General features: G+C 44.2%; 2 protein-coding genes across 2 annotated transcripts; both read left to right on the top strand.

Moving 5' to 3' along the window:
* Nucleotides 1-438: 438 nt before the first annotated feature.
* Nucleotides 439-1,377, top strand: LOC103107471 (olfactory receptor 8S1-like). The gene has a single exon (XM_007516268.1). The coding sequence runs from the start codon at nt 439-441 to the stop codon at nt 1,375-1,377; it is 939 nt and encodes a 312-aa protein (XP_007516330.1).
* A 9,023-nt stretch (nt 1,378-10,400) lies between these two features.
* Nucleotides 10,401-11,324, top strand: LOC103107437 (olfactory receptor 8S1-like). The gene has a single exon (XM_007516238.1). The coding sequence runs from the start codon at nt 10,401-10,403 to the stop codon at nt 11,322-11,324; it is 924 nt and encodes a 307-aa protein (XP_007516300.1).
* Nucleotides 11,325-12,119: the final 795 nt, after the last annotated feature.

The following is a 12,119-nucleotide window of genomic DNA, read 5'->3' as shown; positions in this document are numbered from 1 at the left end:
CCTTAGTGATTTTTGTTTTAAATCTATACCTTGGTGATTTTTTTAATGATCTAAGCCTTATGAGACTATAAAATAAAGTTCTGTCTGAGCATGGCAGAGGTGCCTCTCTCCTGCTCTTGAAGCAGTTGACATGTCTCTCATCTCACTCTCGCCAACACCTCTCATCTTTCAGGGACCCTAATAACCTGCTGGGGCTGGCCCCCGGCATGTACAAACTATTGTACTTACTGTCGATTGAAAAACATTAATCCCCAATAAATAAAAAAAATATATATGTGGGCTTTAAGTAACTAACACGAAGCCCAGATAATAACAGAAAGTAAAGTGTTCCCTGACTTAATAGTGATATGAAAAGAGAACTAACACGGTGAGAAATGTTCTTGGGTGCTAAGTGTCTTTCTGCTGTTTTATATTATTTCTAGAGAACAGCCTTTGTAAATGGCCTTGAGGAACCACAGCACCATCCAGGAGTTCACGCTCCTTGGACTGTCTGCCAGCCCCCGAATCCGGCCTCTGCTCTTTGTGCTCTTCCTGGGGATCTACCTCCTGACCCTGCTGGCGAACCTGACGATGCTGCTGGTGATCAGGACTGACTCCCACCTCCACACGCCCATGTACTTCTTCCTCAGTCACCTCTCATTGGTCGATATCTGCTTCTCTTCCGTCACTGTGCCCAAGATGCTAGAGAACCTACTGTCTCAAAGGAAAACGATATCTGTGGAGGCCTGCCTGACTCAAGTCTTCTTTGTTTTTGTCACAGCAGGGACCGAAGCCTGTCTGCTCTCCGTGATGGCTTATGACCGCTATGCCGCCATCTGCCACCCTCTGCTCTATGGTCAGATCATGAGTAAACAGTTGTATATGCTGCTTGTTTGGGGGTCCTGGGGACTGGGCTTTCTGGATGCACTCATCAACATCTTACTAGCTATGAGCATGGTCTTCTGTGAGGCCCAAATCATCCCCCACTACAGTTGTGAAATGCCCTCGCTCCTCGCCCTGTCCTGCTCAGACATTTCCAGAAACCTCATTGCTTTGCTCTGTTCCACTCTCTTGCATGGTTTGGGGACCTTTCTTTTGGTCTTCTTATCCTATGCCCGCATTCTTGCCACCATCCTAAATATCGGCTCTACGTCAGGCAGAAGCAAGGCCTTCTCCACCTGCTCCTCCCACCTCACGGCGGTGACACTTTATTACGGCTCAGGTCTGCTCCGCCACCTTATGCCAAATTCGGGTTCCGCCATGGAACTGATCTTCTCTGTACAATATACTGTAGTCACGCCCATGCTAAATCCCCTCATCTATAGCCTGAAAAATAAGGAGGTGAAGGCAGCTCTGAAAAGAACTTTAGAAAAATATTTTCAATATATCAAGTACTAAAATTAAAACAGGGGATGGTGCATAAATAGAATATAGCTGCATTTAAAAAGGCTATTATGTGGCTGCTTATAATGTCACATACTGCCACTGCATTAGATGTGGCACATTGGTGGTGCATCTGGTCAAGTGCACATAGTACTATGCACAAGGACCTGTGCAAGGTCCCAGGTTTGAGGACGCTTCATAAGCAGTGAAGCAGGTCTGCAGGTGTCTATCTTTCTCTCTACCTCTTTTTTCTTGTTTTGTTTTGTTTTGTTTTTGCCTCCAGGGTTATTGCCAGGGCTTAGTGCCTACACAACAGAATCCACTGCTCCTGGAGGCTATTTTCCCCCATTTTGTTGCCCTTGTTGTTGTTGTTGATATTATTGTTGCCATTGCTGTTGTTATTGGATAGGGCAGAGAGAAATGGAGAGAGGAGGGGAAGACAGAGAGGGGGAGAGAAAGACAGACACCTGCAGACCTGCTTCACTGCTTGTGAAGTGACTCCCCTGCAGCTGGGGATCTGGGGGCTTGAACCAGGAATCTTACACTGGTCTTTGTGCTTTGCGCCATGTGCACTTAACCTGCTGCGCTACGGCCTGGCCCCCATATGTCAACACTTTATCCACTGCACAGCCTCCAGAGCTGTAGCAATCCTGCACTTCTGCTACTAAGCACTTCCATTGCAGAAAGAGGAAATGCTCCAAGGATGAAAATTTTCATCTGGTGATCCAGGAGGTGACGCAGTGGATAAAGTGTTGGACTCTAAAGCATGATGTCCCAAGTTCAATCCCTGGCACCACTTGTGCCAGAGTGATGTCTGGTTCTTTCTCTCCTCCTATTCTTCTGATTAATAACTAGATAAAAAAAAAATTTAAAGAAAATTTTCATCTGATAAAATAAAGAGAGAGGGAGTCGGGCTGTAGTGCAGCGGGCTAAGTGCAGGTGGCGCAAAGCACAAGGACTGGCATAAGGATCCCGGTTCGAACCCCGACTCCCCACCTGCAGGGGAGTCGCTTCACAGGCGGTGAAGCAGGTCTGCAGGTGTCTATCTTTCTCTCCCCCTCTCTGTCTTCCCCTCCCTCTCTCCATTTCTCTCTGTCCTATCCAACAATGACAACAACAATAACTACAATAATAAAACAATAAGGGCAACAAAAGGGAATAAATAAAATAAATAGAGAATTTTATCTCCTCTACTTCTAGTGTATTTGAGACTTTCTATAAGAAAAAAATGTTGTGTGTCTCTGTGGAGCTTTTTAGAACTGGTTTTCTTTGATCTGGCATAAGATAGATGTGTTAGTTATTAGCAAAACACAGCAAAACACAGTCACTGAGTAAGTTAAATGTGAGGTGGGTTTTTTTCTTTTTTCTTCTTAAAATTTTCTTTTTCTGGGGCCAGGCAGTGACACACCTGGTTAAGTGTACATGTTACAACGCACAAAGACTTGGGTTTGAGCCCCTGGTCCTCACCTGCTAGAGAAAGCTTCATGAGCAGTGAAGCAGGGCTGCAGGTGTCACTCTGTCTCTCTCCCTTTCTATCTCCCCTTCCCCTCTCAATTCCTCTATCTGCCTCTATGCAATAGTAAATAAAGTATTTTTAAAAGGTTTTAAAAGTTTTTAAAAAGACACAAAAATTTTTTCTCTTTCCTTCCTCAATCTTTCCAATTAATTTTGTTTCTCTTTATTCTTCCTATTGTGTCTTCATCATTCATGTTATACATATCCTTTCATTTAGTCATTTTTCCTTCCAGTTTCTCTGCTCTACTGTCTTGACCCTGTGTGAAATCTTTTTTAAAAAATTTATTAGTGATTTAACAATTATTAACAAGATTGTAAGATAAGAAGGGTATAATTCCACATATTACCACCACCAGAGTCTCATTCTCTCCATTGGAAACTTCCTTATTCTTAATCCCTCTGGAATATGGACCAAAATTCTTTTTTTTTTTTCTGCCTCCAGGGTTATTGCTGGGGCTTGGTGCCTGCACTATGAATCCACTGCTCCTGGGGGCCATTTTTTCCCCTTTTGTTGCCCTTGTTGTTTTATCATTGTTGCGGTTACTATTATTGTTGTTATTGATGTCGTTGTTGTTGGATAGGACAGAGAGAATGGAGAGAGGAGGGGGAGAGAAAGATAGACACCTGCAGACCTACTTCACCGCTTGTGAAGAGACTCCCCTGCAGGTGGGGAGCCGGGGGCTCAAACTGGGATCCTTCCGCTGGTCTTTTCGCTTTGCGCCTTGTGCCATGTGCACTGGACCAAATTCTTTATGGGCTGCAGAAGGTGGAAGGTCTGGCTTCTGTAATGGTTAGAAGAATACTACTTTAAGAAATACTTTGGGGAATCAGGCGGTAGCGCAGCGGGTTAAAGCGCAGTTGGCGCAAAGCACAAGGACCGGTGTAAGGATCCAGGTTTGAGCCCCTGGCTCCCCACCTGCAGGGGAGTCGCTTCGCAGGCGGTGAAGCAGGTCTGCAGGTGTCTTTCTCTCCCCCTCTCTGTCTTCCCCTCCTCTCTCCATTTCTCTCTGTCCTATCCAACAATGATGACCTCACTAACAGCAATAATATCTACAACAATAAAACAACAAGGGCAACAAAAAAGAGTAAATAAATATTTTAAAAAAAAAGAAAGAAAGAAATACTTTGAGGGGATGGATGGTGGCACACCTGGTTGAGCATACATGTTACCATGTGCGAAGTTCAAGCCCTTAGTCCCCAGTTGCAAGAGGAAAGCTTTGCAAGTGGTAAAGCAATGCTACAGGTGTCTCTCTTTCTCTAACCCTCTCTATCTCCCCCTACACTCTCTATTTCTGGCTGTCTCTATCCAATAAATAAATATAATAAAAATTAAAAGAAGTACTTTGACAACATAACAGGCAGTGAAGATAAATAAAAGCAAAATTTGAACTCAAGCAAATGCCCAATGAAAGACAACTGGGTAAAGATACTACAGTACAGATATAGAATAGATACAGTCAGAGTAGAGACTAGAATTAGAAAGTTCGACTAACTAGGGCGGAGAGTAGCTCTCAAACTTGGGGAGAATATATAGACATAATTAACTGTTTACCCTATCAATCTCCCCTCAGGCCCATGTATATTCCTACTTAGCGGTCCCCTCCTATAGGGAGAAAGCTTCATAAGAGGTGAAGCAGTGATGCAGGTGTAAAAAAATCAACTTGCAGATGGTGTCAGGAAACAAGTACAGAAAAACTGAAGAATACAATAAAAGAAACTGATCTTGGCTTGACAAATAGCTTGCATGTACAGTGTGCTTTGCCAAGTGCACATCCCAGATTCAAGCTCATTGCAGGAAGCTTCAGTGTTGTGGTCTCTGTTACACACACACACATCCTCTCTCTCTCTCCTCTCTTCCCTCCCCCACCTATGTCTCTCTCTCTCAGACTCCCTATCTCTCTATATATCAACCTCAATCTATATCTATCTGAAAAAGTCATCCAGAAGTAGTCAGGCTCCAGAGATGATGACGATGAAGAGGAGGAGGAGGAAGATGAAGATGAAAGGCATTGATCTAGCTGATATTTAGAGAGGACTACCCCAACACCACAGAGAGAACACTCTCAAAAAGTTTACATGCATGGAGAAAGTTTAACAGATATGAAAGTTGACACCCTGCAAAGCACATCCTCTAACTAGATACACAACTTATATAAACTAAACATCAACAACAGAAAGGTCTCTAGCAAGATCCCCCAAATACGTTCAAATGGAATCAATCTTATAAGTAAGAAGTGAGTCATAAACACGTTATTAGGAGCTGGGTGGTGGCACACCTGGTGAATGCACACATTATAACGCACAAGGACCCAGGTTCAAGCCACGGTCCACGAGTGGTGAAAAAGTTCTCTCTCTCTCTCTCTCTCTCTCTCTCTCTCTCTCTCTTCTTCTGCTTCTTCTTCTTCTCCCATCTTCCTCTCAATTTCTCTCTGTCTCTATCCAAAATTAATTAAGAAAATAGTTAAAATATTAAATAAATGTATTACTAGGAAACTCAGTGTGTTTCTTTTTTTAAAAAATAATTTATTTCTTTATTGGGGAATTAATGCTTTACATTCAACAGTAAATACAATAGTTTGTACATGCATAACATTCCCCAGATTCCCATTTAACAATACAACCCCCACTATGTCATTCATCATCTTTCATGGACCTGTATTCTCCCCACCCACCCACTCACCCACCCCAGAGTCTTTTACTTTGGTGCGATACGCCAATTCCATTTCAGGTTCTACCAGTGTGTTTCATAGTATAGAGAGCCATGGTCTGGGAGGTGGCACCGTGGTTAAAGTATTGGACTCTCAAGCATGAGGTTCCAAGTTCAATCCCTGGCAGTACATGTGCCAGTGTATTAGAGAGCCAAAATAAGGGTACAAAAATATGAGTAAGAAGCTGAAAATGTAAAATGCTTATAGAGAAATATATGGCACTTATATGTACTACAGAACTAGAATGGTTTTCTAAGTTCTTGTGCTAAAAAGTAAGTGAGATCACCAAGATAGTCGGAGAGATATCCTTTGCTTTAATCCCAGGAGCAGCTAGCTACAACTAGGAAGGGGGAAAAAAACAGGCACTGAGAGTCCACGGATTTGGGTAAAACTAATGTGCTCCTAGTACCTCAAAAACAATAGAGTGGGCAAGAGACAGGGCCATACTACTCTAGAGGGAAGAAGGGAGGAAAGAAATACCTGGAGGCCACAGACTGGATGTGTGACACAGAGAACAGGACTGCCAGCCCAGCCAGGGGCCCTGGGGCAGGAAAATAAAACGTGGAGACTCATGTTCTTGAGTCACTGTGCAGACCAAATGGAGAGCCTAGGCTGCACCACACAGGCTGGGACCACGCCGGAGACAAGACTCTCAGTCCGTGGAGCTGAAATTGACCCGGAAAAATGCACTGAAGGCAGACAGACTCCCTACTTCAGATCTGAGATCCAAAAAAGGGAAGGATAGTAATGCTGCACTTTTTACTTGGCTATTCCTTACCAAGACAAAGCTGCCCCCTGAAAAGGAGTATTACCATGAGTATGGATGCCACAAAGTTTTACTTATGACATGACGCAAATGCTTGGGGCTTCACAGACTTCTCCCTAAGTTATCCATGGCAAAAATCTATTTCAGTGGCTACACACATTTGATCATCAACAGATCTGTGTTCAGAAATGCAGTTCATAAGGGCCGGGTGGTGGCACACTTGGTTGAGCGCATGTATTATAATGCGCAAGGACCCAGGTTCGAGCCCCTGGTCCCCACCTGAAGGGGGGAAAGCTTTGTGAGTGGTGAAGCAGTGCTGCACGTGTCTCTCTGTCTATCTCCCTCTCTATCATCCCCTTCCCTATTGATTTCTGGATGTCCCTATCCAATAAATAAATTTTTTTTAATTAAAAAAAAAAGAGACGCAGTTCATGTGACACAGGTAAGTAACAAGGAAAAGTGAAATCACATCTAAGGCGTCCATCCACTAAGCATCAAGCAGAGGGAACTCTCCCAGGTCTTCCCCTGTTTAAAGAGCAATTATCACCCATGCAGGAGCATTCACCAAAGAGACGGATGTATTTATAATTGTGCATATATAAATATATATATACACATATACAGTATTCCCATAAAATCTAATAGACACACATGTCAAAGACTTCCCTGGGGCTTAGACAGTTAACTATGACAATGAGTTGAAATCTGGCTTCAGACAATGACTTCAGGGAATAGGCTCATTGGGCATAAGTTACTAGGACTTCCGGGCTCCACTGGTCAGACACGCCATTCAAAAGAGAGAGAGTACTCTCCATGACTAGCACTGAAAATTACTCCCATTCACATAGTCGTCGTATGGCATCTACCTGTATGTAGAGTGAGAGATAGAAGAAGGGGGTGTTTAAGGGCCACTTACTGGGGTCAAACAAGGAGAATTCTGACTCCCACTGCTGCAGTGCTGAAAAAGGGACTTGTTCCAAGATGAAGATTTCTTCCCAGAATGTAAAGAACTTGTTCTCTATTTTCATGTTTATTTGTGACTTTTTGCAAGAAAATAACTACTACTGCCTTCAGACAAGTTCATCAGTGGTAGGAGAGAGAAGCAGATGTGTTCTCCACTAACAAAAGTCCAACATTCGGTAGGTTAACTAGGATTTCTCTGATTTTTTTTTCTCTCTTCCTAGTCTTTCCAGGTCTGGTTCCCTCCTGTTCCTATTGTCTACTCCTGGGGCTTCATGGTACAGCTGCCCTTTCACTAAGAGCCTTGATTCCCTTCTGCCATTCACTGCATCCTTGACCCAGTGCCTTTCCTCTGTGTGGAATCTCGTGTTTAGATGCCCATGTTTCTTTCTTTCCAAAATTACCGTGAGCTTTGGGAACAGAGATTTCACACTGGGAACAATGTCAGCCTGGCTCGGGATGCTGGAAGATTCAGAAAAGCTTATAAAGTAAATAATGAAAAGAAGTAACCAAAGCTATTCACATTTAAATAATGAGTGCTGAGTCTCTATATGTCAAGCACTTCCCTATGGAATACTTTTCAGTTTGCAAGTGCATCTGTGCTCACATAGGTTTAGAACACAGGATCATAGGCAACCATGACAGAAGAGCAATGTGCACGTTTAAACAAAAAATAAATAAATGAATGAATTAATTAATTAATTAATTAATAGCCTCTAAGCTCAGACATCTGTTTTGAGAACAGGTAACTCAGTGCTTTGGCTGTGCTTTGATTTTCTCCTGTACAGTCCCCAAAATAAGACCTTGATAAACTGTCTTTATGACGTCTACCACATGCTCCACACAGGTCCATGGTGAAGAAAAAGGGAAGAACATTAACAGCCACTCCAGATTGGGAGATCTGATATCTGTTACATTAAACTGCTCTTCACACATTTATTTATTTATTTATTTATGCCTTCAGGTTTATTGCTGAGGCTCGGTGCCTGCACTACAAATCCACTACTCCTGCGTCATTTTTTTCAAATTTTTTTTAATAGAACAGAGAGAAATGGAGAGAGGAGGGGAAGACAGAGAGGGGAAGAGAAAGATAGACACCTGCAGACCTGCTTCACCACCTGTGAAGCAACCCTTCTGCAGGTGGGGAGCTGGGGGCTCGAACCGGGATCCTTGCTTGGGTCCTGGCACTTCGTACTATGTGCTCTTAACCTGGTGTGCCACAACTGGTCCCCTCCCCCGACATACTTGTATTTATTTGCCACCAGGCTTGTTGCTGGGGCTTCATGCCTGCACGACAACCCCACCACCCCTTCAGCCATTTTTTTTCCTTTTATTTGATAGAACAGTGAGAAAATGAGAGGAAAGTGAGAGGTGGAGAGGGAGAGAGACAGAGCACTGCTTCATTGTCTATGAAGCATCTCCCCTTCAGCTAGGGACCCAAGGCTTGAACCTGGATCCTTGTGCACGGTGCAGGCATGCATTCTTTCACCATCTCCCTCAGGTGCCTCTTCTCTGGGAACATAAGGATGAACACAAGTGCCTACGCTGACTACTAGAAGCCTCCATTCTGGCCTATCTACATACACATTGCTTCCATCTGTGAGCAGAGGTGTGCTCAGTCCTCCTTGGTCTCCACAACTGTTTGTTTGTTTGTTTGTTTGTTTTCTGTTGTTGTTTTGTTTTGATTTTGCCTCCAGGGTTATTGCTGGGGCTCGGTGCCTGCACCATGAATCCACTGCTCCTGGAGGGTTTTTTTTTTTTCCTTTTGTTTCCCTTGTTGTTTTATCCTTGTTGTGGTTATTATTGTTGTTGTTGTTGTTGTTGTTGGATAAGGCAGAGAGAGATGGGGAGAAAGGGGGAGAGAAAGACAGACACCTGCAAAATCTACTTCACCACCTGTGAAGCGACTCCCCTCAGGTGGGGAGCTGGGGGCTCGAACTGGGATCCTTAGGCTTCACGCCACCTGCACTTAACCCACTAACTACCACCCGACTCCCTCCAAACCTGTTTTCAACTATCAGTTCATTCATCTAAGCACTCAATGAACACCAGCTGGGTCACTACAGAAGATATAAAGCACTTGTTAGTTTTTCACTTTGCAAGATAAATGAGAAACAAGCTAGTATGTGCAAGAAGGAGTCAGCGTTGAGCCACAGATCCTTGTGCTGTTCCTCACAGAGCTGTTTCCGTTTCCGTTATGGGCGCTCTGCTTTAATAGAGTGTAAGTGTAGTAACTGAATCAATGTAATTTTAGTAACTGAACTTCAGCCAATGTCAGGGTAAAATGAGGAGGAGTAGGACATATATTAGATGAATACACTGTGCTTGGTTAATACTAGATACGAATGAAAGATGTTGAACTGAAAAGCTGTTTTGAATATGAAAAGTAAAGAATGAAAGAGAAGTATAATGGAGGGAAAAAAGCATAGAGGACAAAATTTTAGAATCATGCTGGTTGGGGTCCGGCAGTAGCGCACGGGGTCAAGCGCACATTGTAAGAAGCACAAAGACCGGTGCAAGGAGCCGGTTCGAGCCCTCAGCTCCCGGTCTGCAAGGGGTTCGCTTCATAAGTGGTGAAGCAGGTCGTCAGGTGTCTTTCTCTCTCCCTACTTCCTTTCCTCTCTCAATTTCCCTCTGTCTTATCCAGTAAAAAATGGGGAAAATATGGCCTCCAAGAGTAGTAGATTCATAGTGCAAGCACCGAGCCCCAGCAATAACCCTGGAGGCAAAAAAAAATTATGCTGCCATGCTTCAGAGATTATGATTATGAACAGAAGCAGAGACTGCAAGGAAGAAGGTGAAATAACATTTCCAGCAATATTTATTTATTTATTTATTTGCCTCCAGAGTCGGTGCCTGCACTACATTATCTACTGCTCCTGGAGGCCATTTGCCCTATTTTTGTTGCCCTTGTTGTTATTGCTGTCGTTGTTGTTGGATAGGACAAAGAGAAATCAAGAGAGGAGGGAAGACAGAGAGGGGGAAAGACACCTGCAGACCTGCTTCACCGCTACTCATCTGTTGTTGGATATCTGGGCTGCTTCCAGGTTTGGGCCACGTCTTTGAAAGGAACAAAGATCTATTGACCAATGGCCTCTAGAAATCACAGCGTGATCACTGAGTTTACCCTGCTGGGACTGTCATCTGATCCCAATATCCAGCCTCTGCTCTTTGTCTTGTTCCTGATGATTTACCTCCAGACACTGCTGGGCAACCTGGTGCTGCTGCTGGTGATCTGCTCCGATGGCCGTCTGCACACACCCATGTACTTCTTCCTGAGTCACCTCTCTTTCCTGGATCTCTGTTTCTCTTCTGCCACAGTGCCCAAGATGCTACAGAATCTCCTGTCTCAGAGGAAAACCATCTCCGTCAAGGGCTGCCTGGCTCAGGTCTTCTTTGTGTTTGAAACTGGGGGCACCGAAGCCTCCCTTCTGTCAGCGATGGCCTATGACCGCTATGTCGCCATCTGTCACCCTCTGCTCTATGGCCAGAAGATGACCAGCACTCATTGTCAAGGGCTGGCATGGGGCTCCTGGGGGCTGGGGATTCTCGATGCACTTGTTAATATCCTACTAGCCTTGAGATTGGACTTCTGTAAGGATCAGTCTATCCCACACTACAGCTGTGAGCTGCCCTCTCTCTTCCTTCTGTCCTGCTCTGAGGTCACCATCAACTTGACAGTTCTGCTGTGTTCTGGCCTCCTGCACGGGTTTGTGACCTGTGTTCTCATAGTGTTTTCCTACACTCTCATCATCTCTGCCATCCTGGGTATCAGCTCCTCTTCGGGCAGAAGCAAGGCCTTCTCCACCTGCTCCTCCCACCTCACTGCGGTACTCCTCTTTTACGGCTCAGCTTTCCTTCGCTACTTCCTGCCAGCCTCTGGGTCCCCACTGGAGATGATCACCTCTGTACAGTACAGTGTGATCACTCCCCTAGTGAATCCCCTCATCTACAGCTTGAAGAACGATGAGGTGAAAGCAGCCGTCAGAAGGACCTTCAGAAAGTATCTCTGATATTTCGGGTAGCCATGTGCAGACAGAGTGATGGAGAATTCATGGCCACAGCAAGGTATCTGACGAGCTGAGAATAGAAGAGCTCTCTGATTGCTTCATGCACTCAAGGCAGAACTGCTTCTTACTAACTGCAGAGCTCGGGTCAGTGAGACATCTCTCCTGAAGGACGCACATTCACATTCATGAGACCTGGGTCCAAGCACCTGGCTCACCACATGGGAGCACTATGACACAGAATGAAGATTTGATGTTGTTGTGTATCTTTGTGTCTCCCTCTCTCTGTCTCATGTCTCAATTTATCAAAAAAGTCAGCCTGGAGCAGTGAAGCCCATAACCACAGCAACAAAGACTGTGAAAATCAACAACTGGAATTCACAGAGCTAGGTATTTGATCAAGAGGCCCATATGAAGAATAAGATGTAAGGTTGGGCAGTAGCACAGAGGGTTTAGCGCACATGGCACAAAGCACAAGGACCAGCGTAAGAATAAGATGTCTCCTTTGAGTTCTGATTGTTATTTTGCTCTGTGGCTGGTTTAGTGCTGGTTTAGGTATTACGACATCAAGAGTAACTGACTTCTTCCTGACTACGTCAATAAAACTGCTATGACCATCCATGTACAGGATTAAGTTTCCACTAGCTTTGGTATATGGTAAATGTTGGTAATTAAACAAAAATGTATCCAACCATTTTCACAAAGGGCATAACATTTTCAGTAACATACTTGCAATTCAGCTACTGCATGCCAGCCACAATGTAACTTACACTTAGTATTGCATATTTTTAAATGCTTGCC

This window comes from Erinaceus europaeus, chromosome 7 (assembly GCF_950295315.1).
Source record: "Erinaceus europaeus chromosome 7, mEriEur2.1, whole genome shotgun sequence".
Classification (NCBI taxonomy): Eukaryota; Metazoa; Chordata; class Mammalia; order Eulipotyphla; family Erinaceidae; genus Erinaceus; species Erinaceus europaeus.
Note: the sequence above shows the minus strand (reverse complement) of the source record. Positions and strands in the feature narration are given on the sequence as shown.